Genomic DNA, 25191 nt, shown 5'->3' on the forward strand with positions numbered 1-25191 from the left:
GCACCACTTTCAATTCAATTCAATTCAAACCTTTATTTATTCTTGAAAGGACATTGAGGTATCCCTCATTTCCAATGTTGTTGAGATTACAAGCACATTAAAACAAGCAAAAAAAAAACAACAGTAAAAATCAGCAGAAATCAATTAAAACAATCACAATTTTAACCCCTTCAGAAACGTGCATGCAGGATTTCTTCCATGGATTTAGAGTGTTTGAAGCGCTATTTCATCCACTAAACATCATCAGAATTAATCGAAATGATTCGTGCCACTAGATATGGCTGTCTGAGAGTGGGCAACATGTGTAAGGAAAAGTTTGTACGCTCCCACGTGTGTGCTCGGGTGCGAATCTGCGTCTGTGTTTACAGCCGGACATGCCGTAAGTGGAGTGTTTACAGTCCAAAATGCTACTTCCGGGCTCTGCAGTCTGGGACTAAGAAAGGGGGACATTTGGACAATTTCAACTTTGCCCTCACTTCATAGTAAGTGGATTTACATGCATGAGGATGCACAGGTCCTTTCGATCAATAGGTAAGAATATATCATATCTCAAATATGCAGTAAATTTATATATGCGCGTAATGAGCGTAATCGTGGTCACATTTTGGTTAGAGGTGGAAATGCGTGTGTTCGTGATTCATATCCTACATATATCCTCTGATTTTTTATGCCTGTACATAAAATAAACCTAACATGAACAAATGCATTCGCTCGCATATGATTTGGTAGAGGAGGAGGCTGGAGAAAAGGATGGTAAAACTGGCGTGTTTTTCACTCCGATTGACTCATCTGTTTAGCATGGACGCTATCTCACTGAATCCAAGTCATAGGCATAGTGGACAATTACTGGCATAAAAAGTGTGTAACGTTGAATTTTTTTTTTTTTTTTTTTTTTTTGTGGTCAGGGTTGAAGTTGTGGAAGAGATTTGAGTCAGTGAAAGTGAACAAAAATAAATAAATATATAAATAAAACAAAAACCAAAAAAGAAAGAAAAATGAGTGTTTTATGAACAGTTTTCTGTATGTCCAGAATATGGACGTTCAAGGACAGATGGAGCTAAAATATGGCATTGGACACTACAAAAAAAAATTCAATGCATCAAAATCAGTTTTACTACTCATCATTGACATGGCCAAGACTGTATTTATTTTTTCTTAAGTTTTTCTTTCTTGACCATTTTATATTTTTTTATTTATATTTTTTGGTGTTTTTTTTTTACCATAAAAAAATAACTGACATTGTGTACAATAACTGGCATAAAAAGGGTGTAACATTGAATTTTTTTTTTTTGTTTGTTTGTTTTTTTGTGGTCAGGGTTGAAGTTGTTGAAGAGATTTGAAGCAGTGAAAGTAAAAGAAAGTAGAATAATGAGTGTTTTATTACCACTTATCTGCATATCTGATTTCTGGACATACTGGCCTCAACCATGCTTAAAATTACAAGGGAGAGAGAGTTAATGTCAAGCCCTGGTGCCAAGTGTAAAGTTTGGTGGAGGGGGGATTTGGGCTTGTTTTTCAGGAGCTGGGCTTGGACCCTTAGTTCCAGTGAAAGGAACTCTGAATGCTTCAGCATACCAAGAGATTTTGGACAATTCCATGCTCCCAACTTTGTGGGAACAGTTTGGGGATGGCCCCTTCCTGTTCCAACATGACTGTGCACCAGTGCACAAAGCAAGGTCCATAAAGACATGGATGAGAGAGTTTGGTGTTGATCAACTTGACTGGCCCGCAGTTAGAGCGGAGACTGAGAGCCAGGCCTTCTCGTCCAACATCAGTGTGTGACCTCACAAATGCTTTTCTGGAAGAATGGTGAACATTTCCTATAAACACACTCCTAAACCTTGTGGAAAGCCTTCCCAGAAGAGTTGAAGCTGTTATGGCTGCAAAAGGTGGACCGACTTCATATCAAACCCTATAGATTGAGAATGGGATGTCACTTAAGTTCATATGTGAGTCAAGGTAGGTGAGCAAATACTTTTGGCAATATAGTGTATGTTGAGGGGCCATGAGAAAAGGCCAGTTGGGGCCCCTGTGGGGTCACTTTGTGACAGACATGCATGAACAGACTACACGACATACATTTCCACAAGGATTCCATTACCTGTGAGTTTTAGCTCATTTTGGGGCACGTCAAGGCCTCCAAATTAACAATTTATTTGCTGGAATCATAATAAAAATAAGAGAAGAGTTCCTTCACTAGGGTCCTTGCTCCAAGGCTGCTGCTCTGGGCCTAATAAACCAGATGAAATAAAACCGTGAAGAGAAGTGAACTCAAAAAAGCCGCTGCCTCCAGAGGGCGATCAATTTTGTGTCCACACCAATGTCACAATCTAACCTTTGGCTGGAGCTGCAGGATTGGTCGAGCTTTTCACAAAAAAACAAAAAAAAAAAGTTTGGGAATGTTGAGCTAGCTTCATTTCACACCCACCGTATGTAAAAACAAAAACTGAGACTCAGATCTCCAGCCTTTTTAATGCTTTTAATGAGTGAGAAGGAAGAACAGTTCAATCAACAGAAGAGTCTAATGGCACTCAGACACATGGGCCTGTGTCTGAGCTTTCTGACTGATTAATCAGGATTAGTCTTGAAACAGGTCTACAGCAGATGAAGAGGAGCCCTGGTTCACGCTCATGAAACCGAACATTCCCATGATCCTGTAGGAGAAACAACACTGGAGTCAGTAAACACCAACATCAGAAACAGAGCTGAAGATTGACTTCTAGCTCTGTGCATTTCTACATCCAGAATGTGTTTCAGCACAAATCTAAGGCACGTGAGTTTAACTGTAGTTTGTTCCTTCATTCTGAAGTCTTTAGAACAGAGTCATTAACACAAAAAGAGTATCTCTGAAATCACACCAGGTTTAAAAACACGCTTTAAGCAGGTGAGATGGTCTACTATCATTTAAAGGTCACATATTTTACCCTTTTAAGACAAGTTTATATCCGTCTCGAAGGGCCCTAAAACATGCCTTTGAAGTCTTTTGCTGAAAAAAACACTCTAGTATTGGATTTTTGTGTGTCTAAAAAACTCTCTGTTTCAGTCCTGCTCAGAACGAGCTGTTTCTGTGTCTGTGGCTTTAAATGTTAATGAGCTGCCTGACTCCACCCCTGACCACGGCCCTCTCAGAAATGGATGTGGCTCTCCTGATCCTCCTCTCAGCTGCCAGTGAGTAGGGTGGGCCAACCAAACTTGGGGGCGGAGCTAACTCCCCACATGATATCATAAGGGGACAATCTGAGAACAGTTTGTTTTAGCACACATATTTTGAAAGGTGGAGAAAGAGAGGTGGGAGGGTATGAAAAATAAAAGAAGCATTTATAAATAAGTAATGGGTCCTTTAAACCCACAAATCCTTGTTGCTCCTCTGGCTCTGTAAGTCATTTCAGTGGTACCCAAGTCATGCAACTGTCCAAGTGCACCTTATTTGTAGTGCAGGCAAAAATGTAAAACTACTTTAAACCCCCAGAATCATTATGGATCACCAAAGCCATGTAAACTCACACTGAAGATGACCAGGCTCAAAATCTCCTCATGCTCATTTTCCGTCACCTCCATCATCTGTACCATGAGAGACAGACACAGCGGTGAGCGGGAACAGGAAACAGCAGAAATATCATTGATTACAGAAAATTATCATTTTAACGCTGAATGCTCAGGAGTAACTCACTTTGCTGCTTTAAGAGGAGGCACATCTATATTTAGAACAAATCCAGGAAAAAAGAAGAGAGGGAAGAAAGCAACAGCTGAATAAATGCTTGAAAACATAATTCTCTCATGGATCTATCGTGTGTCTAAAGCAGTGATCACATGACCCAACAGAGGTTATAGAGTCAGGACAGATGTTTACAGACTAACTGGGATTATGTTCTCCATGTTTGTTGTAGTGATCCTTAGTTGATCATTGATTCATGTTTTATTTATTTCTATCAGTCAGTCCAACAGAATATGAGATTTTGTTTTCGTGTGCCCACCTGAACATGGGGAGATCTCTTCATGAAAAAAAGTTAAAAATGGGGCTGCTATGCGGCACAGGGGTTAGCGCTGTTGCCTCACAGCAAGAAGGTCCCTGATTCGCTTCCAGGTCAGGGCCTTTCTGTGCGGAGTTTGTATGTTCTCACCGTGCATGTGTGGGTTCTCTCCAGGTTCTCTGGCTTCCTCCCACCACCAAAAACATGCTCATTAGGTTAATTGGTGACTCTAAATTGGCCGTAGGTGTGAGTGTAAGCGTGCCTGGTTGTCTGTCTCTATATGTCAGCCCTGCGATTGACTGGTGACCAGTCCAGGGTGTACCCTACCTCTCACCCAATAACAGCTGGGAAAGGCTCCACCCCCCGTGACCCCGAACGGGATTAGTGGTGTAGAAAATGGATGGAATGAAATAGATGGAAGTGAAAAATTAACAAACAGTTAAAAATGGCAAAAACAGGATAAAAGATTCAGATATGGATCAATAATGGTGAAAAATGGGTGGAATTGGTCAAAAGTGGTTAAAAAGCATCAAAAATTGGATGAAAGATGCACAAAGAAGTCAAACAAAGTCATTTTTGTAAACCAGAGGGTTCTTTTAGAACTAAAAGTTTTTCAACTCACCGCCCAGTACTTCAGCAGAATCTCTCCATGCTAGAGACAACAGGAAAACAAAAGCTTTATTATATAAGAATATTATTTAAAGAATGATTCTATTTTCAAAATGGATCAGTGTTACTAACAATGATCTATCTTATTTATAAGGAACATAATAGCAGCCACAATATCAGTATAAATGTCTTATTTTTCACTTTTAAGAATTCAATTTCTGAATAGAAACAGTGAAAAACAAACTTACAATTTGATGCTTCCTCTGCATGGGAATCCTGAACCCTGTTTTTGAGGGCTTCATGGATAGACAGAGACAGAAGTTAGCAACAGAATAAGATTTTTATTTTCAGAATAATTCCTGTTATTAAATGGATCAATACTGATCATCTCTATAACTCTGATGGACATTTAGTGTTTAAGCAGTCCTACAACTGAAGAAAATGATCCATCCTGGGTGGGAAAATGGAGGGAAGTGGTTCAAAAGTGGCAAAAATTGGATAAAAGATGCACAAAGATGTCAAACAAAGTCAGTTTTGTAAATCTGAGGGTTCTTTAGAATAAACGTGCTGTTAAAGGGAAGAGTGTAGACAGATGAGTTTGTTCTGTATGAAGTAAACACTGGAAGGTTTTCCATCTTATTTACTCTCAATATTACATGTTCCTCTGAGCTGTTATAAAACCCTTTGAGAAAAGGAACAATTCAAAGTTTTTCAACTCACCTTGAAGATTTTGATAAAGAGGTCCATATGCTAGAAACAACAGAAAAACAAAATCATTATTATATAAGAATATTATTTAAAGAATGATTCTATTTTCAAAATGGATCAGCTTTACTAATAATGATCTATCTCATTTATAAGGACCATCACAGCAGCCACATTATCAGTATAAATGTCTTATTTTTCACATTAAAGAACTCAATTCACTAATAGAGACAGTGAAAAACAAACTTACAATTTGATCTGTCCTTTCCAGGAGAATCCTTAACCCCGGTGTTGACAGCTTCATGGATAGACAGAGACAGAAGTTAGCAACAGCATAAGATTTTTATTTTCAGAATAATTCCTGTTATTAAATGGATCAATACTGATCATCTCTATGATTCTGATGGACATTTAGTGTAGAAGCAGTCCTACAACTGAAGAAAACTGAGTGATGAGGTGAGTCCTGAGCTCACATCAGAGAACTGAGGTTATGGAGTTATGGCTGATATTTCTGCCCTATTCACTCTGGATCAGTATTATCAGGAACCTCTGGTCATTTATAATACATTTGTGTTTTTAATCCCCTGTAAATCCACCATGTCTGTGATTGTAAAGTAAAAAAAAATAGGTGCAAATAACCATAAATCAGAATAGAGTGGCCTGCAGGTCATACCATGTGAATCAACATCTTGGTTATTAACAATGGTAACTGTGTGTTTTATGGTCTGTGAAGGTTTTTCTGTTTGAAACAAATAATAGAGGCTGCTTAAATTACTGCCACAACAACCAGTAAATACTTACCCTGAGCTTGTGTCAGAGCCATCAGGACACAAACGATGAGGAAAACGGTCAGCAGCTTCATGGTGGAGATGTTCCCGGTGTTAGGGTAAGAATGGTAACCTTTGAAAAAAAGGGCTAAATGTGAATAAAGCTTTAGCAGCAGGCAGACGACTCCAAATGTCAGAAAGAACGAGGATGATGAATCAAACCTGCAGCAGAATGATCTCAGCTGTTCAGTGTGGAGCTGATGAAGTTCACAAAGACAGACCCTTAAATACGCTTCAGATCCTGGACATCCCAGTAAGGCCACGTACACTGATACATTAGAGCCAATATCAATGAAGCTTACAGTTCCAGCGCTGTTTGAGCTAAGACTGTAAAATGATTCATCAGATAATTACACTGTAATTAAGTCTTGACAGCCAAAATAAACCCAATTAGCTGTCATTAATCTAAAAACAAATATTACTCTGAGTTATGAAACAAAGACATCATCATTTCAGTGACACCAGAAACTGAGATGTGTGAGGCAGTGTTAATTTTGTCGACTGAAAATATTCCTCTACAGCCTTTTTTCCATGACAAAAACTAGACTAAGACTAACAAAAATAGATCTGTGACGACTAAAACTGACAAAAACTAAGTTTAGTTTTCGTCAAGATGACTAAAACTAGACTAAAATGTAATTTAGTTTCGTCAGACATTAAAAATCCATGATATTTCTCCACTGTGGGTAAATCTGTCAAAAACAATGCATCTGTATCTATTCTGCCTCTCAGCTGTAGAAAGCAGGGACCCCAGGTTTATCAGAGTGCAGAGAACACACTACCATGATTTGGTACCAGATTTAGGCAAGAGAATAAATCATGAGGCTTTCTTTCATGACACTAACAACAACACAAGATCAAGCCATGATAGCTAATGTTGCTATCATGTTAGCAAAGTCGCTAACAACAACACGAGACAAAGCCATTATAGCTAATGGTGCTAATGTTAGTAAAGATGCTAACAACAACACCAGATCAAGCCATTATAGCTAATAGTGCTAATGTTAGTAATGATGCTAACAACAACATGAGATCAAGCCATTATAGCTAATGTTGCTAATGTTAGTAAAGATGCTAACAACAACACCAGATCAAGCCATTATAGCTAATGGTGCTAATGTTAGTAAAGATGCTAACAACAACACCAGATCAAGCCATTATCGCTAATGGTGCTAATGTTAGTAAAGATGCTAACAACAACATGAGATCAAGCCATTATAGCTAATGGTGCTAATGTTAGTAAAGATGCTAACAACAACACCAGATCAAGCCATTATAGCTAATGGTGCTAATGTTAGTAAAGATGCTAACAACAACATGAGATCAAGCCATTATAGCTAATGTTGCTAATGTTAGTAATGATGCTAACAACAACATGAGATCAAGCCATTATAGCTAATGTTGCTAATGTTAGTAAAGATGCTAACAACAACACCAGATCAAGCCATTATAGCTAATGGTGCTAATGTTAGTAAAGATGCTAACAACAACATGAGATCAAGCCATTATAGCTAATGGTGCTAATGTTAGTAAAGATGCTAATAACAACACCAGATCAAGCCATTATAGCTAATGGTGCTAATGTTAGTAAAGATGCTAACAACAACATGAGATCAAGCCATTATAGCTAATGTTGCTAATGTTAGTAAAGATGCTAACAACAACATGAGATCAAGCCATTATAGCTAATGTTGCTAATGTTAGTAAAGATGCTAACAACAACACGAGATCAAGCCATTATAGCTAATGGTGCTAATGTTAGTAAAGATGCTAACAACAACACCAGATCAAGCCATTATAGCTAATGGTGCTAATGTTAGTAAAGATGCTAACAACAACACGAGATCAAGCCATTATAGCTAATGGTGCTAATGTTAGTAATGATGCTAACAACAACACGAGATCAAGCCATTATAGCTAATGGTGCTAATGTTAGTAAAGATGCTAACAACAACATGAGATCAAGCCATTATAGCTAATGGTGCTAATGTTAGTAAAGATGCTAACAACAACACCAGATCAAGCCATTATAGCTAATGGTGCTAATGTTAGTAAAGATGCTAACAACAACAAGATCAAGCCAATTAGCTGTCATTAATCTAATGGTGCTAATGTTAGTAAAGATGCTAACAACAACACCAGATCAAGCCATTATAGCTAATGGTGCTAATGTTAGTAAAGATGCTAACAACAACACGAGATCAAGCCATTATAGCTAATGTTGCTAATGTTAGTAAAGATGCTAACAACAACACCAGATCAAGCCATTATAGCTAATGGTGCTAATGTTAGTAAAGATGCTAACAACAACACGAGATCAAGCCATTATAGCTAATGGTGCTAATGTTAGTAAAGATGCTAATAACAACACGAGATCAAGCCATTATAGCTAATGGTGCTAATGTTAGTAAAGATGCTAACAACAACATGAGATCAAGCCATTATAGCTAATGGTGCTAATGTTAGTAAAGATGCTAACAACAACACCAGATCAAGCCATTATAGCTAATGGTGCTAATGTTAGTAAAGATGCTAACAACAACATGAGATCAAGCCATTATAGCTAATGGTGCTAATGTTAGTAAAGATGCTAACAACAACATGAGATCAAGCCATTATAGCTAATGTTGCTAATGTTAGTAAAGATGCTAACAACAACACCAGATCAAGCCATTATAGCTAATGGTGCTAATGTTAGTAAAGATGCTAACAACAACACCAGATCAAGCCATTATAGCTAATGGTGCTAATGTTAGTAAAGATGCTAACAACAACATGAGATCAAGCCATTATAGCTAATGGTGCTAATGTTAGTAAAGATGCTAACAACAACATGAGATCAAGCCATTATAGCTAATGGTGCTAATGTTAGTAAAGATGCTAACAACAACATGAGATCAAGCCATTATAGCTAATGGTGCTAATGTTAGTAAAGATGCTAACAACAACACCAGATCAAGCCATTATAGCTAATGGTGCTAATGTTAGTAAAGATGCTAACAACAACACCAGATCAAGCCATTACTTCAAGCTACACCGGCGCAGTCCAGCAGACTTGGATTTGTCACCAAAACGACAACATCTAAGCTAACTAATGCGATCTCTAATGGGTCGCCAGAGACTGCAGACCCTCTACATTTTGATGACTAGGGGCTTCAAGACATCATCCGGGTCACCTCGGATGACCCGTACCACAGAACACCTACGAGAACTACTGTTCAACACCTCTTTGAGGATGAAATGTGGAATTATTTTCTCTCTGCTGACCATCATGTGCTGTGAAAGTCAAACTTCTGGACATTTTCTTGTTGGCTGAAAGCTAGAATCTCCTCATTTTGGCTTTTATTTTTTTTATTACTCAGTACTTAAAACTTTTTGAAATGTAGTGAGGTACAATACTTCTCTCAAAATATACTTAAGTAAAAGTAAAAGTAGTGGTTTTGAAAAGTTCTCAAAAAAGTACAAGTACACACAAAAGCTACTCAATTACAATAACTTGAGTAAATGTAATTAGTTTATTTCCACCCCTGATTTCTGTGCTTTTTACATAGATGTAAGTTATTACCATTAACACATTCAAAAGATTGATTTTTTTTTTTTTAGTTTGGATGCATGCTGACGGAGAGGGTCTCCAAAAGAATGACTGACAGATAAGAAAAAGAGGAAGACGTCCATCTCCTTCACAAGTGTCCACTCCTACAGACTTCAGGACCTTAAGGGGCTCCAACACAGACAGTCCAGAAAAAAGAGGGGAGACAGGAAACTTTCTTCATCTTTGTGCATAAAGGTAAAACCCAGAACATCCCAGCAGAGACAGAGAAGTAGAGGACTTCCTGATCTCCCAGACATAGGCGGTTTTACCATTAGGCAAAGGTAGGCAGTTGCCTGGGGCCTCGTCCATAAGGGTGGCCTCAAGAATTTGCCTAGGTTTGTTTTCCTACAATTATAGCTCACTTATGTTTTTAGTTCATAGTTTCATAGTTTATCATTTAGAGCCGTGAGGAACATCATAAAAAAGACGCACAGCAGAGCGCAGCTGTAGCATCACCTCTGCTCTCTCACTGAGTCTTGTCCTGTCCACACCTCTGACTAGTTTCTTCCACAAGCCTTAACAAATGTCAAAGCCAGAGGATTTTGCCTTGTAGTACCAAAGCTCTTCCCCTGAGTGGGATTAAAACAGCTGCTCTCAGGATAACAAGTACTTTCTCTGCGTAATTGTCCCTCAACCACAAATGCAGACATCGCATCACGCTTTGGAGAGCGACTCAGTTCAATCTCCAGCCTAATTTAATCCTACATTAAAACAAATCTGTAATGCCAGACTAATATAACCCAATTTTATTTACATAAGATCTTATTTTATGTCATCAAGAAGTGAACTTGTGGTCTTGATCACTTAAGTTTAAACAGGACATTGTTTATAAATCCTGTGGCATATTTCACTCCAGCTCTCATTAAATGGTAGAAATTCTTCTCATAACGGTGAAAATGACTTAATAACTGAACATTCAGTCCTAATCTGGACACAGACTGTCCTATGACAAGTGAGGTCGGCATGTTTGATCTTGGCACAGCTCATCCATAATTACGCACGGAGATGGCCCCGTTCATGATGCATGCAGGCATGTTAGGGGGATTCAGAGAGTGGACATGAAGAAGAACTACTCTAGGGGCTCAGATACAAATTAACTGTATTAAGTTCTTAATGGAACCTTGGACCAGATACAATTACTAAGATATTTTAACTGAAAACATGAAACCCTGAGAACAGGAGAGTACATGAACTTCAGAAAATGATGAAGAAAAGTCATTGGTTTGCAAATAAAAATAATTTAAGTAACAGAGTCTTTATTCTCATTTCTCTTTGGAGGAGACATCAGGTTTACTTTTGTTTTTTTATTCTCTTTCTAAGGTGGATGCAGTTTGTCCAGCTTGATGTAACCGAGTATTCACTAATACTTAACCTAACAGATGCTGGTTATAATGCAGATGATATTACACTGAATGGAGTTAAATATGTTTTTAGTGGCCACTGCACACTGTGCTGTTTCTGTTAAATCACGTTCATATGACGGTCATCAAAGAAGCTGAGGTGAGTGATATTAGAGGGGGCCTCACATTGATCTTTGCCTGGGGCCTCCAAGTCACTAAAACTGCCCCTGCTCCCGGAGACAATCACAGTCCTCTCCAGAGCCACAACAGTCCAGCTCACAGCTCAGTTTACTGCATGCATGCCAGTGGGCCCAGAGTCTGGATCTAACAGCCATACTATTATGTACAGGGATGATCATCAGTGGACTAAATAGACAGTTCATTCACACTGGTCAACTACATCAGTCTAGTTTAACTCATTTAAAGACTCAACTGAGACAAACCACTTCAGCTTTAACTAAAGTAATGAACATGACATTATATATTGAATTTCTCTCAATATCTATAATGTGGTTTGAAATAAAACAAACAAAATCTCAAGTTCTATTACCTCATTTTTTCTCCAATGGGGTTTAGATTAATTGTATATGTACAGATTATCTAGCAGTGACTGCATCAGTTACAGTGATCGGCGGCCCCCAGTCAAACTTTGCTTAGGGCCCCAAGTAAGCTTGGGCCGACCCTGTCTGCCAGCACAACAAAGGCCATCTGGAGTTATTGTTTCTTTCACAAACTAGTTATAAACCTAACACTGAGGCAGACAGTTCTCTTCAACAAATGTGATACTCAGCCAAACTGCTCTGAGCTTTAGTTCACTCTGCTGTATGAAGTATTGAGCATGTGATATGAAAAGAGTCAGGGCGCCCTCTACTGGATAAATAGAACACAGACATCATGTCTGAGTAAAACCAGGTTGTATATCCTGCTCTTTCTTTCACCAGCCAATTAACAATGATTTTGAATAGATTTGCAATGCAAATTAGCCATGGCTATAAGTCCTGCATTGGTTGCACTGTATTTCAGTGAAACAATACCTATGTACTGCCCCTCACAAATAAAGCGATAAATATGTCACTAAATAAATAAATACTTTTGCTCTGTCCCAGTCAGTTTGGCCTGCTGTCAGAGATTTCTGTCCCTCACGGCCTCCTGTATCCGCCGGTTTAGCTCAACGATGATTCTGTCATCATGTGTTTAGACTCCCGTCCTCAGCAGAGTGTCTTTCTCCTCTAACAGCCGAGTCACATGCTTGTCTGTGCTCTTGTTCACAGGCTGAGAGGGGGCGGGGCCGGGCCAGGAGGGTGGGGAGTCCACTCTGTCCTCCCGCTCTTTCAACCTGGAAAGGATCAAACATGTTCTTATTTCCCTGAAGCTACTAGGTCTACCAGAAATGGTGGAGTTAAAGAGGATGGAGGCTTAGTAAAATGTTTGAAACCCTGTTAACTATTTCATCTGTGGGGATTTTAGGCCACGGCTGTCAAACAGAAGGCCCAGGGGCCAAATCCGGCCCGTGGAAAGATTAAATCCAGCCCACAAGATCATGTCATATTAGTATTCTAACTGGCCCGCCAGTATGAGGTCTGCAGATTTCCTCCAGTTTAAGCTATAAAAATCTGAAAAAGTAGATATATAAACTTTATTTCCAGACTCAGGTCCATATAAAATACATACAAGAACACAAAAATCAACACAAATAGATTTAAAACACATACAGGCATCTATTCCAGTGCTTCCAGAAGAATGACATATATTTTGTGTCACTCTGTGCGGGTATCGCTGGGGCCATAATGATTTCATTCTTTGACTGGTTAAGTCGACACATAAAACTGTATATACACTTTCTAAGAACAGCATGAAAAGTGGGCACATTGCTGCTTACAAACATATGGCTTGCAGTTGTCCATCTTGGATGCCTGAGTAAAATCCTAAATGCATCATTATATGCCACCTGAAGCTTTTTCATTTTTGCAACACTGTACCCACACCATAGTTGTGCTGTATACAATGAAGTACAATATGACCTAAACAGAGCAATCTTGACATCTTCAGTACACTTATTGAATTTACGTACAAGCATGTTGGCTTGTGCATAGAGTTTGCAGCATTGACGCGGGATGTCATCATCATCACATAAATCATCTCTGGTTATGTGGCCAAGATATCTGAATTTGTTCACAACTCCAAGCACTTGGTCAGCAAGCACAAAGGAAGGAAAATTAGATTTCTTGTCCTCCTTAGATTTCACAGTTAAAATAACACTCTTTTTAGAATTAAACAAGATATTGTACTGCACACCGTAGCAGGAACAGATTCTAAGCAATTACTGCATACCAACACTAGAGGGCGAGACAATGACCAGATCGTCAGCATATACCAGGTGATTAATAAGCCTCTCTCCCACCATACATCCAGTTCTACACTGGTTTAACTGTCTAGACAAATCATCCATGTACAGATTGAAAAGAGCAGGTGATAAAATTCCACCTTGTCTCACACCATTGGTCACAAGGAAAGGTGCAGATGTACTTGCACCCCAACGAACATGTATGGTTTGGTGTGTATACCAGTACTGCAAAATTCTTATCATATAAGGTGGGACTCCACGCTCATAAAGTTTGGCAAATAGCTTTCCATGATTGACTCTGTCAAATGCTCTGGATGCATCCAGAAAATATAAAAAGACTGTACTATTTTTTCTTCTATACATACTAACCATAAAAAGTCAAGAATGTGGGGAAAGAAATTAAATTGGTGTTTTATTTCATATTTTCAATTTTGCATCTCAAGATTACGACTCAAACTTAAGATTCTGACTTTTCATTTCATGCTCTGACCTTTTCAACTCATAATTTGGACTTCATATATCACATTTTTATCTTTTAGATTCCCGATTTTTATTTCTAAGTCATATTTTGACCTTTTCAACTCCTTACTTTGCCTTTTTAATCCCATATTTTGACTTTTAAAAATCTAATATTTTCACCTTTCAAACTTATGATTTCAACTTTCTCCTCATACTTTTGCTGCTTAAAAACTTTTTTTTCTATTTTTAATATCATGTTCTGATCTTTTGAACTAATAAATTGGAATTTTTATTCCAGATTTGAACCTTTAACCATACCTGGTCTCCCCTCTAGTTGAAGTCTAATTCTATATTGGACAGTAGGTACTTCCACCTAACCAATAACAAGGACTTTTGTTTATTTAAGTCACTGATATTTCTTCTCTCCACCAATGGCCCAATATAATCACCCACACACATGCAAAATAGCACCCAACAGTCAAACTAAACTAGCATCATTGTTGTTATCCTCTTGGCCTTATCGGGCTGGATGGGCCCCGGGGCTCAAACCCTGTTAGCCCTTGCATTAAAACGGGCAATTTTTACTTCTGGAACCAGAGATGCAGAAAGGTGGGCAGGCACTGTTGAGCTCAGTACAATGTCTGACTTTTTTTAAACTAAGCCCCTGATAGCCCAACTCACTTAGAAAACATATTTTTGCAGTTCCTTTAATTTTTGTTTCAAGATTCAGTTGCATTGCAGAATCATTCAGCTTAAAATTCCTTCCGGTTACATTAAAATACAGTTAAAAGCACAGTTCAAGAGTTCAAGACTTCATTGTGGTAAATACCACGTATTAAAAGATATTCATCATACAAGCTGTTTAAAAAATCCTTAATTCCATCATATTGTCTGGATCAATTGAAGTACTTCAGTAGCAATGTGGGAGGAACGGTCTGAAGGCTCAGTCCTCATCAGCATCATCAAAAGCCACGCCGGTCGCTCGCAGCTTTCTGCAATGAAATATCAACAAGTCTTTAAACTCACTGCACTCAGAAAGATCATCTGGAAAAAGTTGGGATGGACTTGCTCTCACTTTTTAGTTCCTGGGTTGATGAGTGAAGTTCCTGGAAGGCGTTTCTTCAGCATCACTGATGGTGCTACGTTCTGCTGCCGTGGCTCAAACTCTGAGGAGGAGACAGATCTGTGAGCTCGATCCCTAGCTCATCACAAACTGGTGAATCTTTGACACGGGGGAACCACTAAATATTTGTGATTCCTTTTTTAAATGATTCCAGTGTTTAATTGGTTTTCTAGGAATTTTATACCAAGTTTTGCAACAAGACTAGTTGAAACCTGCCTCAGCTGGAAGTGATTTACTCCTGAAGTTACTGATCAATAAATATGTCTCTTCAACATGGACAGAACTGCATAATACTTCATTTCTCCCAGAAATTGTTGCCATTACAAATGTTTTGGTATACACATGTTTATTTCCTTTATGTGCATTGGAACAATACAAAAAAGCAGAAGAAAAAAGACAAAATTGACATAATTTAACATAAAACTCAAAAATGGGCTGGACAAAAGGATTGGCACCTTTTAAAAACTATGGGTGAATCATTTTATTTCAAGCATGTGATGCTCATTTAAACTCACCTGTGGCAGTAACAGGTGCTGGCAATCTAGAAATCACACCTGAAGCCAGTTAGAATGGCTAAAAGTTGACTCAACCTTTGTGTTGTGTGCCTGTGTGTCACACCAAGAATGGAGAAGAGAAAGAAGAGCCCAGAATTGTCTGAGGACTGAAGAAGCAAAATTGTGGTAAAATATAAACAATCTCAAGGTTACAAGACCATCTCCAGAGATCTTGAAACTCCTTTGTCCACTGTGCATAACATAATCAAGAAGTTTATAACCCATGGAACTGTAGCTAATCCATCTGGACATGGACGGAAGAGAAAAACTGACAAAAGAATGCAACGCAGGACAGTTGGAATGGTGGATAAACATCCTCAGTCAACTTCCACACAAATGCAGGCTGTCCTGCAGACTCAGGGTGCAAAAGTGTCAGCTGGGACCATACGTGGTCATCTGAATGAGATGAAGCGCTATGGCAGGAGACCGAGGAGAACCCCACTGCTGACAAACAGACATAAAAAAGCCAGACTGGAGTTTGCAAAAATGTACCTGAGCAAGCCTCAATCCTTCTGGGAGAACATTTTGAGGACAGATGTGACTAAGGTAGAGCTTTTTGGAAAAGCACGTCATTCTACCATTTACAGAAAACAGAATGAGGCCTACAAAGAAAAGAACACAGTACCTACAGTCAAACATGGTGGAGGTTCAAGGATGTTTTAGGGTTGTTTTGCTGCCTCTGGCACTGGGTGCCTTGACTGTGTGCAAGGAATCACGAAATCTGGAGACTATCAAAAGATTTTGGGCCACAATGTAGGGTCTAGTGTCAAAAAGCTGGGTCTGCGTCAGAGGTCATGGGTGCTCCAGCAGGACAATGACCCCAAACATACCTCAAAAAACACCAAGAAATGGTTGGAGACAAAGCTGGAGAGCTCTGAAATGGCCAGCAATGAGTCTGGATCTAAATCCCATTGAACACCTATGGAGGGGGGTCAGGGGGTGAATTACACCACAAACTACCGCACCAAAAAAATATCAATACAGTACTGCGCCACGAAATATCACGATACATCAGTGTATCGATATTTTCTAACACCTCTCGTCAGTAAGGCCTTTTTTTCAGACGGGCCAGAAAATATTTTCATCTGCCAAAGACGGGCCTGGCAGAAAAAAGTTTGGGCACCACCGCCTTACTGTGTCCTGTAGTGCTGTAATGTCATATTGTGTCCTTTTCTGTTGTACCCTGGCGGGTCCTATCGTGTGTGTTACGTATCATGTCATAACTTACTGTGCCATGTTGTATTGTATCATTTAATGTCCTATCAGTGTTGTATAATGCAGTGCTGTATCATGTCGTTTTGTTGTTTCCTGCCCAGTTATGTCCTGTAGTGTGTCATCTTATTGTACGGTACTGTGTCATCTTGTGTTCGTGGTATGGCATTGTATTGTGAAGTGGCCTGTGGTATTATTTTGTATTGTATCATCTTGTGTCATGTTGTCTTGAACTGGTGATTCACACCCCTATGGTGAGTGCAGCCTGGCACTAACCTTAGTCCAGACTGAAATTACAGGCCAATTCATATCTGTTTACATGTGTGTACAATGACAGCTGAGTGGTTCAGAGATTAATGCTGAACAGGCTGAAAATCAGCTGATTTGGTCTTCAACTGATCAGTCTGTGCACCACTAAAAGAATAAAACCAGCAATGTAAGTGTGACAACATCCTAACCAACTGGAGCTTTAAAGAAAAACTAAGTCTTAGAGGTCAAATAGAAAAATGGTGATGATCCCATATTCCCACAGAAAAACACTGAACTTTGATGTCCAGATACATAAAAGTAAAGCGAGTACCTGTGGGTCTCCTCAGAGGATTTTTCACCGGGCTGACTGACGGAGACACACCTGCAGTTTATGATAAAGAAACACCATGAGCAGATTGATGCTGAGTTAAACTCTGAATAAAAGCTGTTAAACTGAAAAAGTTACCGTCACTCTGTGTGAGGCTGTCAGCCATCTTGAATAGCAGCTCCTTCAGCTCCTCTTGTGCCTGAGGAGCCTCCAGCCTGTTCAAAGTCACTCTGAGGTCAGCTGGACCAGAACCAACATGGACGTCTGCAGTCAAGTCACCGACCACAACTGACACGTCCCCACGACTACAGGCTGAGCTGAGAGAAATGTAAAAAGACAATCAGCAACTGCTACATCATTAACACATTTACTATGTATTTAAGATGTAAAGACATTACAATTTCATATCACTTTATCATGATCTAAAATATCACACTTATCACCTTCATCACAGTATTGTTATAATCTGCTGAAATTCTATTATTTGGGGTCCAAGGACCGACCTAAGGTTGGCCAGGACCAAATTGTTTATCGTTTGTCCAAAATTTTTCAGCAATTCGTGGCCTGTTTTGGGGGGCATTGGTATACACTATATTGCCACAAGTATTCGCTCACCTGCCTTGATTCACATATGAATTTAAGTGACATCCCATTCTTAATCCATAGGATTTAATATGACGTTGGTCCACGCTTTGCGGTTATGACAGTTCAAACTCTTCTGGGAAGGCTTTGCACAAGGTTTAAGAGTGTTTATGGGAATTTTTGACCATTCTTGCAGAAGCGCATTTGTGAGGTGCTGGAACTAAGGGTCCAAGCCCAGCTCCTGAAAAACAAGCCCACACCATAATCCCCCCTCCACCAAACTTTACACTTGGCAAAATGCAGTCAGACAAGTACCGTTCTCCTGGCAACCACCAAACCCAGACTCGTCCATCAGATTGCCAGATGGAGAAGCGGGATTCGTCACTCCAGAGAACGCGTCTCCACTGCTCTAGAATCCAGTGGTGGCGTGCTTTACACCACTGCATCAGACGCTTTGCATTGCACTTGGTGATGTATGGCATGGATGCAGCTGCTCAGCCATGGAAACCCATTCCATGAAGCTCTCTACCACTGTTCTTGAGCTAATCTGAAGGCCACATGAAGTTTGGAGGTCTGTAGTGATTGACTGCAGAAAGTTGGCGACCTCTGCGCACTATGTGCCTCAGCATCAGCTGACCCCGCTCCATCATTTTACGAGGCCTACCACTTGGTGGCTGAGCTGTTGTTGTTCCTACTCGCTTCCACTTTGTTATAATACCACTGACAGCTGACTGTGGAATATTTAGAAGCGAGGAAATTTCACAAACAAACCGATTAATGTGACTTGCAGTCGATAACTTCTGAGGTCAAAGTCTCCCTTTTTAAGGTTTTCTGGGGGAATAATATTTTAAATTAAGACATAAAAGAGCCACAAATCATCACAGAAGAGCCACATGTGGCTCTAGAGCCATGCGTTGATTAACACTGAGTTAGAGAATTACACTACAGACTACTGGGAGAAGTCACGTCTTCAGTGAGAGCTCAGCAGTGGCACAGAGACGTCTAAAGGTGTTTTAAGTCTGTTCTGACAGACTACCTGTGGTCAGGAGTATGGTGGGCACTTCATCTCTGCTCAAGTAGCTGCAGAAAGAGCAAGTAGTTACTTAAAACATCTCTGCTATCATTTATCATCTTTTTTCAAACTAAAAAAATGCCCAAATGTAAAATAAATGCTGACAGTAAGAAATTACTGTCATCAGTACAGTAGGTTTACTGGAATAATGCAGATAAAAACAAAAATTTGAAGCTGCTTTTCAAAACTTGTAAACACAAAATGTTAAAAAAAAAAAAAAGCTGAATTCAGGACTGTCATTTAAAAATGGAGTACTCTGAAGGTGTGGTAAGAAGACGTAACCATCTGTTTACTCAGATGGAGTAAGAGAAGAGCTACAAATTTAATCTCAAACTGTTTTTTCTTCATAAATAAAGGGGACCCACAGTCTAATTATGCTTATTAGCCCATTTTATAAACTCTTCAGAGCTCATTCACTACTTCACTCTCAGGCTCTCCTGCAACACCTCTGCTCCCCTGTCCCACACAGGCCTGTCCTGCTCTGTCCCCTCCTCCTTCACATGATGCAGCTGTTTATTTACCAGCGTCAGACCTTCTCCTATAGAGATTGCGGAGTCTTTGCAACTTTTGCAGCATCTAGAGTGACACTTTTTAAAATTTTACATTTATTTATGAATCTAGGCGACTGGTTTCATGCTTGAAATTTGTTTTCTCAGGAGCTGAGTGATGATGGGAGGGGGGGTAAATGGACCTTTATGAGATGTGATCTCCTCAATAAGGAAAGTAGCTATTGGCTGTCCTAAAAGTCGCCAGAGGCACAGGGTATTTAAGACTCTAGGAACTCCAGGAAACTCAGTTCATGTTGAGAACAGAAGAGAAAATTACTTCAGTCTTATCTGGCATGATCTGAAAGCTGAAGCTGCCATTCAACAGTCTCTGTCCTTGATCCATTTCTGCCCACTTTGACTGTATCACGACGTCCTGGCAAACTAAATCCTGCATCCTGATCTGGCAAACTACGGGATTGGTTGAGGATCACACAGAAAGCTGTGCGTTAACCGTGCGACAAAAAAATTAGTGGCGTTAAGTAATATGAGTTAATGTGTTTTTAACGCTTTAACTTTGACAGCCCTAGTGTTAATTTTAAAAAAGTCAATAAAAAATAGTCCCTAAAAGAAGAGATTAGTGAATTTAGATAAAGCATGAACTCACCTCAGTTTTTGGATGAAATCATCTGCAGATTTTAAGGCAAATCTCTGTCTCTAAAAAAAAACCAGAAATGATAAAAAACAAAATCAGAAACCTTCACTGATTCACACAGAGATGATGAAGAGTCTGCAGAGGAAACTTACAAAATGATCCAATGTGTCTGAAGTCAATTCTGAGGTCCAAACATCAGCAGCATCAGTCAAACTGCAGCAGGAAAAAAAGGCACGATTACACATCAGTTCATCATGAACGATCAGAAATAAGCTTTAAAAGGAGGATAGAAATAGTGAGAATATTCAAAGGGAATATGGAGACTAATATGGCTGCTCCATTTTGGTCAAAATAGACTGATATTGATGCATCTTTAACCCTCTATTGTATGATTTTTTTATTTTTTTTTGAGAAATAAATATTTCACCCTACTTTTTGGTAGCTTGGGGGTCCTTATAGAGATCAAGCAAGAAAATGTATGCATGCAGGAGTTAGTCTGCATGTCAGTAGAAGTGATTCTGTGTGTCTGAATAACGTGTTAGTTGAACACGTTTTAGTCCCAGTGTTTCTTTGCAACAGTATTTGGTGTAGAACCGAGGAACGCTGTTGCTGTGGATGCAGTGCAGTTGCAGTGGTGGATGTAAACAGACCATCTCCTATAAAAGACAGTCAATCCCAATATGACTTCTCGAACCTTCCAAAAAAGGACTCACTAAACACGGACATCTACACATACACCATAACTAACTCATTTACATCAAAGTTGATATCTGACTGGCTACTCTCCAATTCAAAATACTTATTATTATGTTACTAATCACTCATGACAATGTTCTGAAAACTGTAACTCGGTACCTCTCAGTCCTGGTCTGTGGGACCCTTTTTCGCTGCTTCTTGCTTGATTTATTGGATCAACTGGATTTACAACAAGCTGATCATTTGGTTCAGATGTAATGAAGAAGGCAAGCACCTGAACATGCTGGGGGGGATGTCTCCAGGGCCAGAGTTGAGAACCACTGCTTCAGCAAAATTGCTCTAATAGTAGTGGCCTAACTGCATAATGTCGCCCTGAGGCAACAAACCAAAAAACTCATTTTTGGTAACTAAGTAATATCATAATATGTCTTCAAACAATAAGAGATACCAAACATATTAATGTACATGCACATATTTTTATTTAAACCCCCACCCCAATATGGCTAAATCCTTCACAGCGTAATGAAAGACTCACTGACTGTGTTTACATGGAGAAACCCGGTTACTCAAATCCCTGTATACATGAGAAAAACGAGTATCACTGTTTCTGATCACTGCAGGCATCTCTGATGTTATTTTACAACACCACGTCCGTGTGAACACAGTCACTGACAGTTATAGCAAACGCTAGGGAGGAACAACCAGTTATTAGGTTTAGTGGACAGTTACTTTTTCATATAGGGCCTATAGATACAGTTGCAAGAAAAGTATGTGAACCCTTTGGGGTTTCTTGGATTTCTGCATAAATTGCTCATAACATTTGTTCTGATCTTCATCTAACTAAGTCAAAACAATAGACATACACAGTCTGCTTAAGCTAATACCGTACAAAAAAATGATATGTTTTCATGTTTTTATTGAACAAAACATGTAAACATTCACAGTGCAGGGTGGAAAAAGTATGTGAACCCCTAGGCTAATGACTTCTCCAAGGGCTAATTGGAGCCAGGAGTCAGCAAACCTGGGGTCCAATCAATGTGATGAGATTGTATGTGTTGGTTAAAGCTGCCCTGCCCTATAAAAAACACACACCAGTTTTGAATTTGCTGTTCTCAAGAAGCATTGCCTGATGTGAACCATGCCTGGCACAAAAGAGCTCTCAGAAGACCTACGATCAAGAATTGTTGACTTGCATGAAGCTGGAAAGGGTTACAAAAGTATCTCTAAAAGCCTTGATGTTCATGTGTCCAAGGTAAGACAGACTGTCTACAAATGGAGAAAGTTCAGCAGAATGGCTTCAACAGAAGAAAATAGCCTTCTGGAGTGGCCCAGAGTCCTGACCTCAGCCCGACTGAGATGCTATGGCATGACCTCAAGAGAGCGATTCACACCAGACATCCTAATAATATTGCTGACCTGAAACATTTTTGTAAAGAGGAATGGTCCAAAATTCCTCCTGACCGGTGTGCAGGTCTGATCTGCAACTACAGGAAATGTTTGGTTGAGGTTATTGCTGCCAAAGGAGGGTCAACCAGTCATTAGCCTAGAGGTTCACATACTTTTTCCACCCTGCACTGTGAATGTTTACATGTTTTGTTCAATAAAAACGTAAAAACATATCCTTTTTGTGCAGTATTAGTTTAAGCAGACTGTGTTTGTCTATTGTTGTGACTTAGATAAAGATCAAAACACATTTGATGACCAATTGATGCAGAAATCCAAGAAATCCCAAAGGGTTCACATACTTTTTCTTGCAACTGTATATAGGTTTGGAAGTTTTTTCCCTTTTATCAATGAAATGATCATTTAAAACTGCATTTTGTATTTACAGGTTGTCATTGTCTAATATTAAAATGTATTTGATGATCTGATCTGAAACATTTAAGTGTTACAAATATGAAAATAAAAAAGTATTACTAAAAGGGAACCAGGAATGGGTTAATACTTTTTTACAGCATCGTATTTCAGTGGAGGACCTCTGTACCAAACTGCATTCAAATGAGGGCAAAATCACGATTAATTCGTACCTTATTATCTCAGTGTTGCCGTGAGAAAACGACTGAAGACTACATGGTGTAGTATTACCGTCATTTTTTAATTCCGCTTTAATTTAAACAGAAATAAACTCTTAATAGATGTCATTTTAACATTGTGCGGTGGAATCCTAGAGAAATGAGCCCTTTTCTCTGTCTTTATAAAAGTAAATAAATGAATAAACAAATAAGGATCTGACACCAACACAAGTCCAGATAAAACTGGTGTAGTTATGAACTGTCAGAGGTTAAACAAAGATAGGTTAGCTGCTCTGCTATTAAACAGAGATATTCTAATATTTATCCGTCTTTAACTCACCAAATACGACATGTTCCGTTTCTTCTCTTGGTGTAACAGATGAATTTAGTCTGACTCTTTTTATCGAACACAGAGCAGTAAAAAGTTTGGTTCACGTCCATGTTTTAATCCTCATTTCACTGTTTAACACAAGGAAGAACTCCTTATAGGATCAAACGAACCACTTCTTCTTCTTCTGTTAAATTTCCGGCAGACTAGACGCAACCACGTGGCTTTGCTGCCCTCCACAGGTCTCTGCAGGTTATTCAGGCGCCTCACTCTAGCCCAGTGGTTCTCAACCTTGGGGTCAGGACCCCATTGTGGGTCGCAAGACAATGAGAGGGGGTCACCAGATTCCTTAAAAAAGAATTAAGAATAGTTTCTAAATTCCACTGTTGCCACTTTACACCAATTTCACAAAATTTTAGCACATTTTTGCCACTTAAAACTCATTTGTGTCAATTTTATACCCTTTCCACCACCTTTTGCCTGTTTTTGCCTCATTATTGCCACTATTTATTACTTTTAACACCCCTTCTTGCCCATTATAACCACAATTATCCCGTTTTTTCCAGTTTATATCAATTTTTCATCCCAGTCCAACTAATTTCCCTCATTTTTTTGCACTTTAAAGACATTTCAGCCACTTTTTAATCCACTGTACCACTTTGTGTGCCCATTCTTGCCAATTTAATCCAGTTTTGGTTATTTTTTGGCCACTTTTATCCAATTTTTTGCCACTTTAAACCCACATATGTTCTTTAAAAATCCAATTTCAACACCTTTTCCACTATTTCTTGGCATTATTCACTAATTTAAGCATTTTAAATATGTATGGAACAAAAGTTATTTTCATTTTAGGAAGACTATTTACTACACAAATGAATAGAAAGAGATATTTGTTTGTTCGATAATAGTGGTTATTATTTGGGTCAGTATAAAATATGGATATCACACCTTAACTTCCCAATGGACCATGGTTTTACTGACCTCCATGGGCCCCCAGTTTGGCTGGGTCCCAGAACCCTCCCCCTTTATGCCTCCTTATGGGCGGCCTTGTCTGACTATTCTTGAATGTTCATGGCTGTCTTTAACCACCTTCAGGTACAGTGAGGGTCCCCGGTCTCTGGCACCTTTATTTTGGGGGTCTCTGGCTGAAACGGTTGAGAACCACCGCTCTAGCCTACAGTCCAGTCCAATGGAGAATTTAAAACAACTTTTGTTGTTTGGAGGTGTTCCCAGCTGAGATGTGATTTAACTGATTTATCCTCAGTTCCAGTTGCTGTCAGATCTTCTTCACGACATCTTCTTCTACGATTTACTTAATGTTTTTCTTCGCCTTTTTCCTGGAATCTGACAGTTGAAACAAGGCTCATCATTTCCTCCTAGTGGATCAAATGTAAAGCTGAGTGACGGAACAAACCATGTCCTCACATTGTTTAATTTCATACTTTATTTCAGATCTTCTGATAAATTAATAAACTATACAGTGATGGACGAAAGTATTGGCATCCCTGGAATTTTTCCAGAAAACAATTTCTCACAGAAATTGTTGCATTACAGATGTTTTGGTATACATGTGTTTATTTCCTATATACAAAAAAGCTGAAGAAAAAAGACAAAATTGACATAATTTAACATAAAACTCAAAAATGGGCTGGACAAAATGATTGCCCCCTTTTAAAACTGTTGGTAAATCATTTTATTTCAAGCATGTGATGCTCCTTTAAACTCTCCTGTGGCAGTAACAGGTGCTGGCAATCTAGAAATCACACCTGAAGCCAGTTAGAATGGCTAAAAGTTGACTCAACCTTTGTGTTGTGTGCCTGTGTGTGTCACACCAAGCATGGAGAAGAGAAAGAAGAGCCCAGAATTGTCTGAGGACTTAAGAAGAAAAATTGTAGAAAAATATGAACAATCTCAAGGTTACAAGACCATCTCCAGAGATCTTGAGATTCCTTTGTCTACTGTGTGTAATATAATCAAGAAGTTTATAACCCATGGAGCTGTGGCTAATCTCCCTGGATGTGGACGGAAGAGAAAAAATGACAAAAGAA

The 25191-nt window shown here is 39.1% G+C and overlaps 1 protein-coding gene and 1 long non-coding RNA gene across 2 annotated transcripts; both read right to left on the bottom strand.

The window, feature by feature from the left end:
- Positions 1-4828: 4828 nt before the first annotated feature.
- On the bottom strand, positions 4829-6390 carry LOC121509356. Its single transcript, XR_005991873.1, has 3 exons — positions 6275-6390; positions 6087-6185; positions 4829-4876 (listed from the first exon to the last, which is right to left on the bottom strand). It is a non-coding gene; the product is annotated as an uncharacterized LOC121509356 (long non-coding RNA).
- An 8148-nt stretch (positions 6391-14538) lies between these two features.
- paxx (PAXX non-homologous end joining factor) lies at positions 14539-23320 on the bottom strand. Its single transcript, XM_041787857.1, has 7 exons — positions 23156-23320; positions 20260-20320; positions 20120-20169; positions 17452-17630; positions 17317-17367; positions 14923-15013; positions 14539-14839 (listed from the first exon to the last, which is right to left on the bottom strand). Exons 1-7 carry the CDS (start codon positions 23254-23256, stop codon positions 14791-14793), a joined length of 582 nt encoding a protein of 193 aa, XP_041643791.1. The 5' UTR covers positions 23257-23320; the 3' UTR covers positions 14539-14790.
- Positions 23321-25191: the final 1871 nt, after the last annotated feature.

This window comes from Cheilinus undulatus, linkage group 5 (genome assembly GCF_018320785.1).
Source record: "Cheilinus undulatus linkage group 5, ASM1832078v1, whole genome shotgun sequence".
NCBI lineage: Eukaryota > Metazoa > Chordata > Actinopteri > Labriformes > Labridae > Cheilinus > Cheilinus undulatus.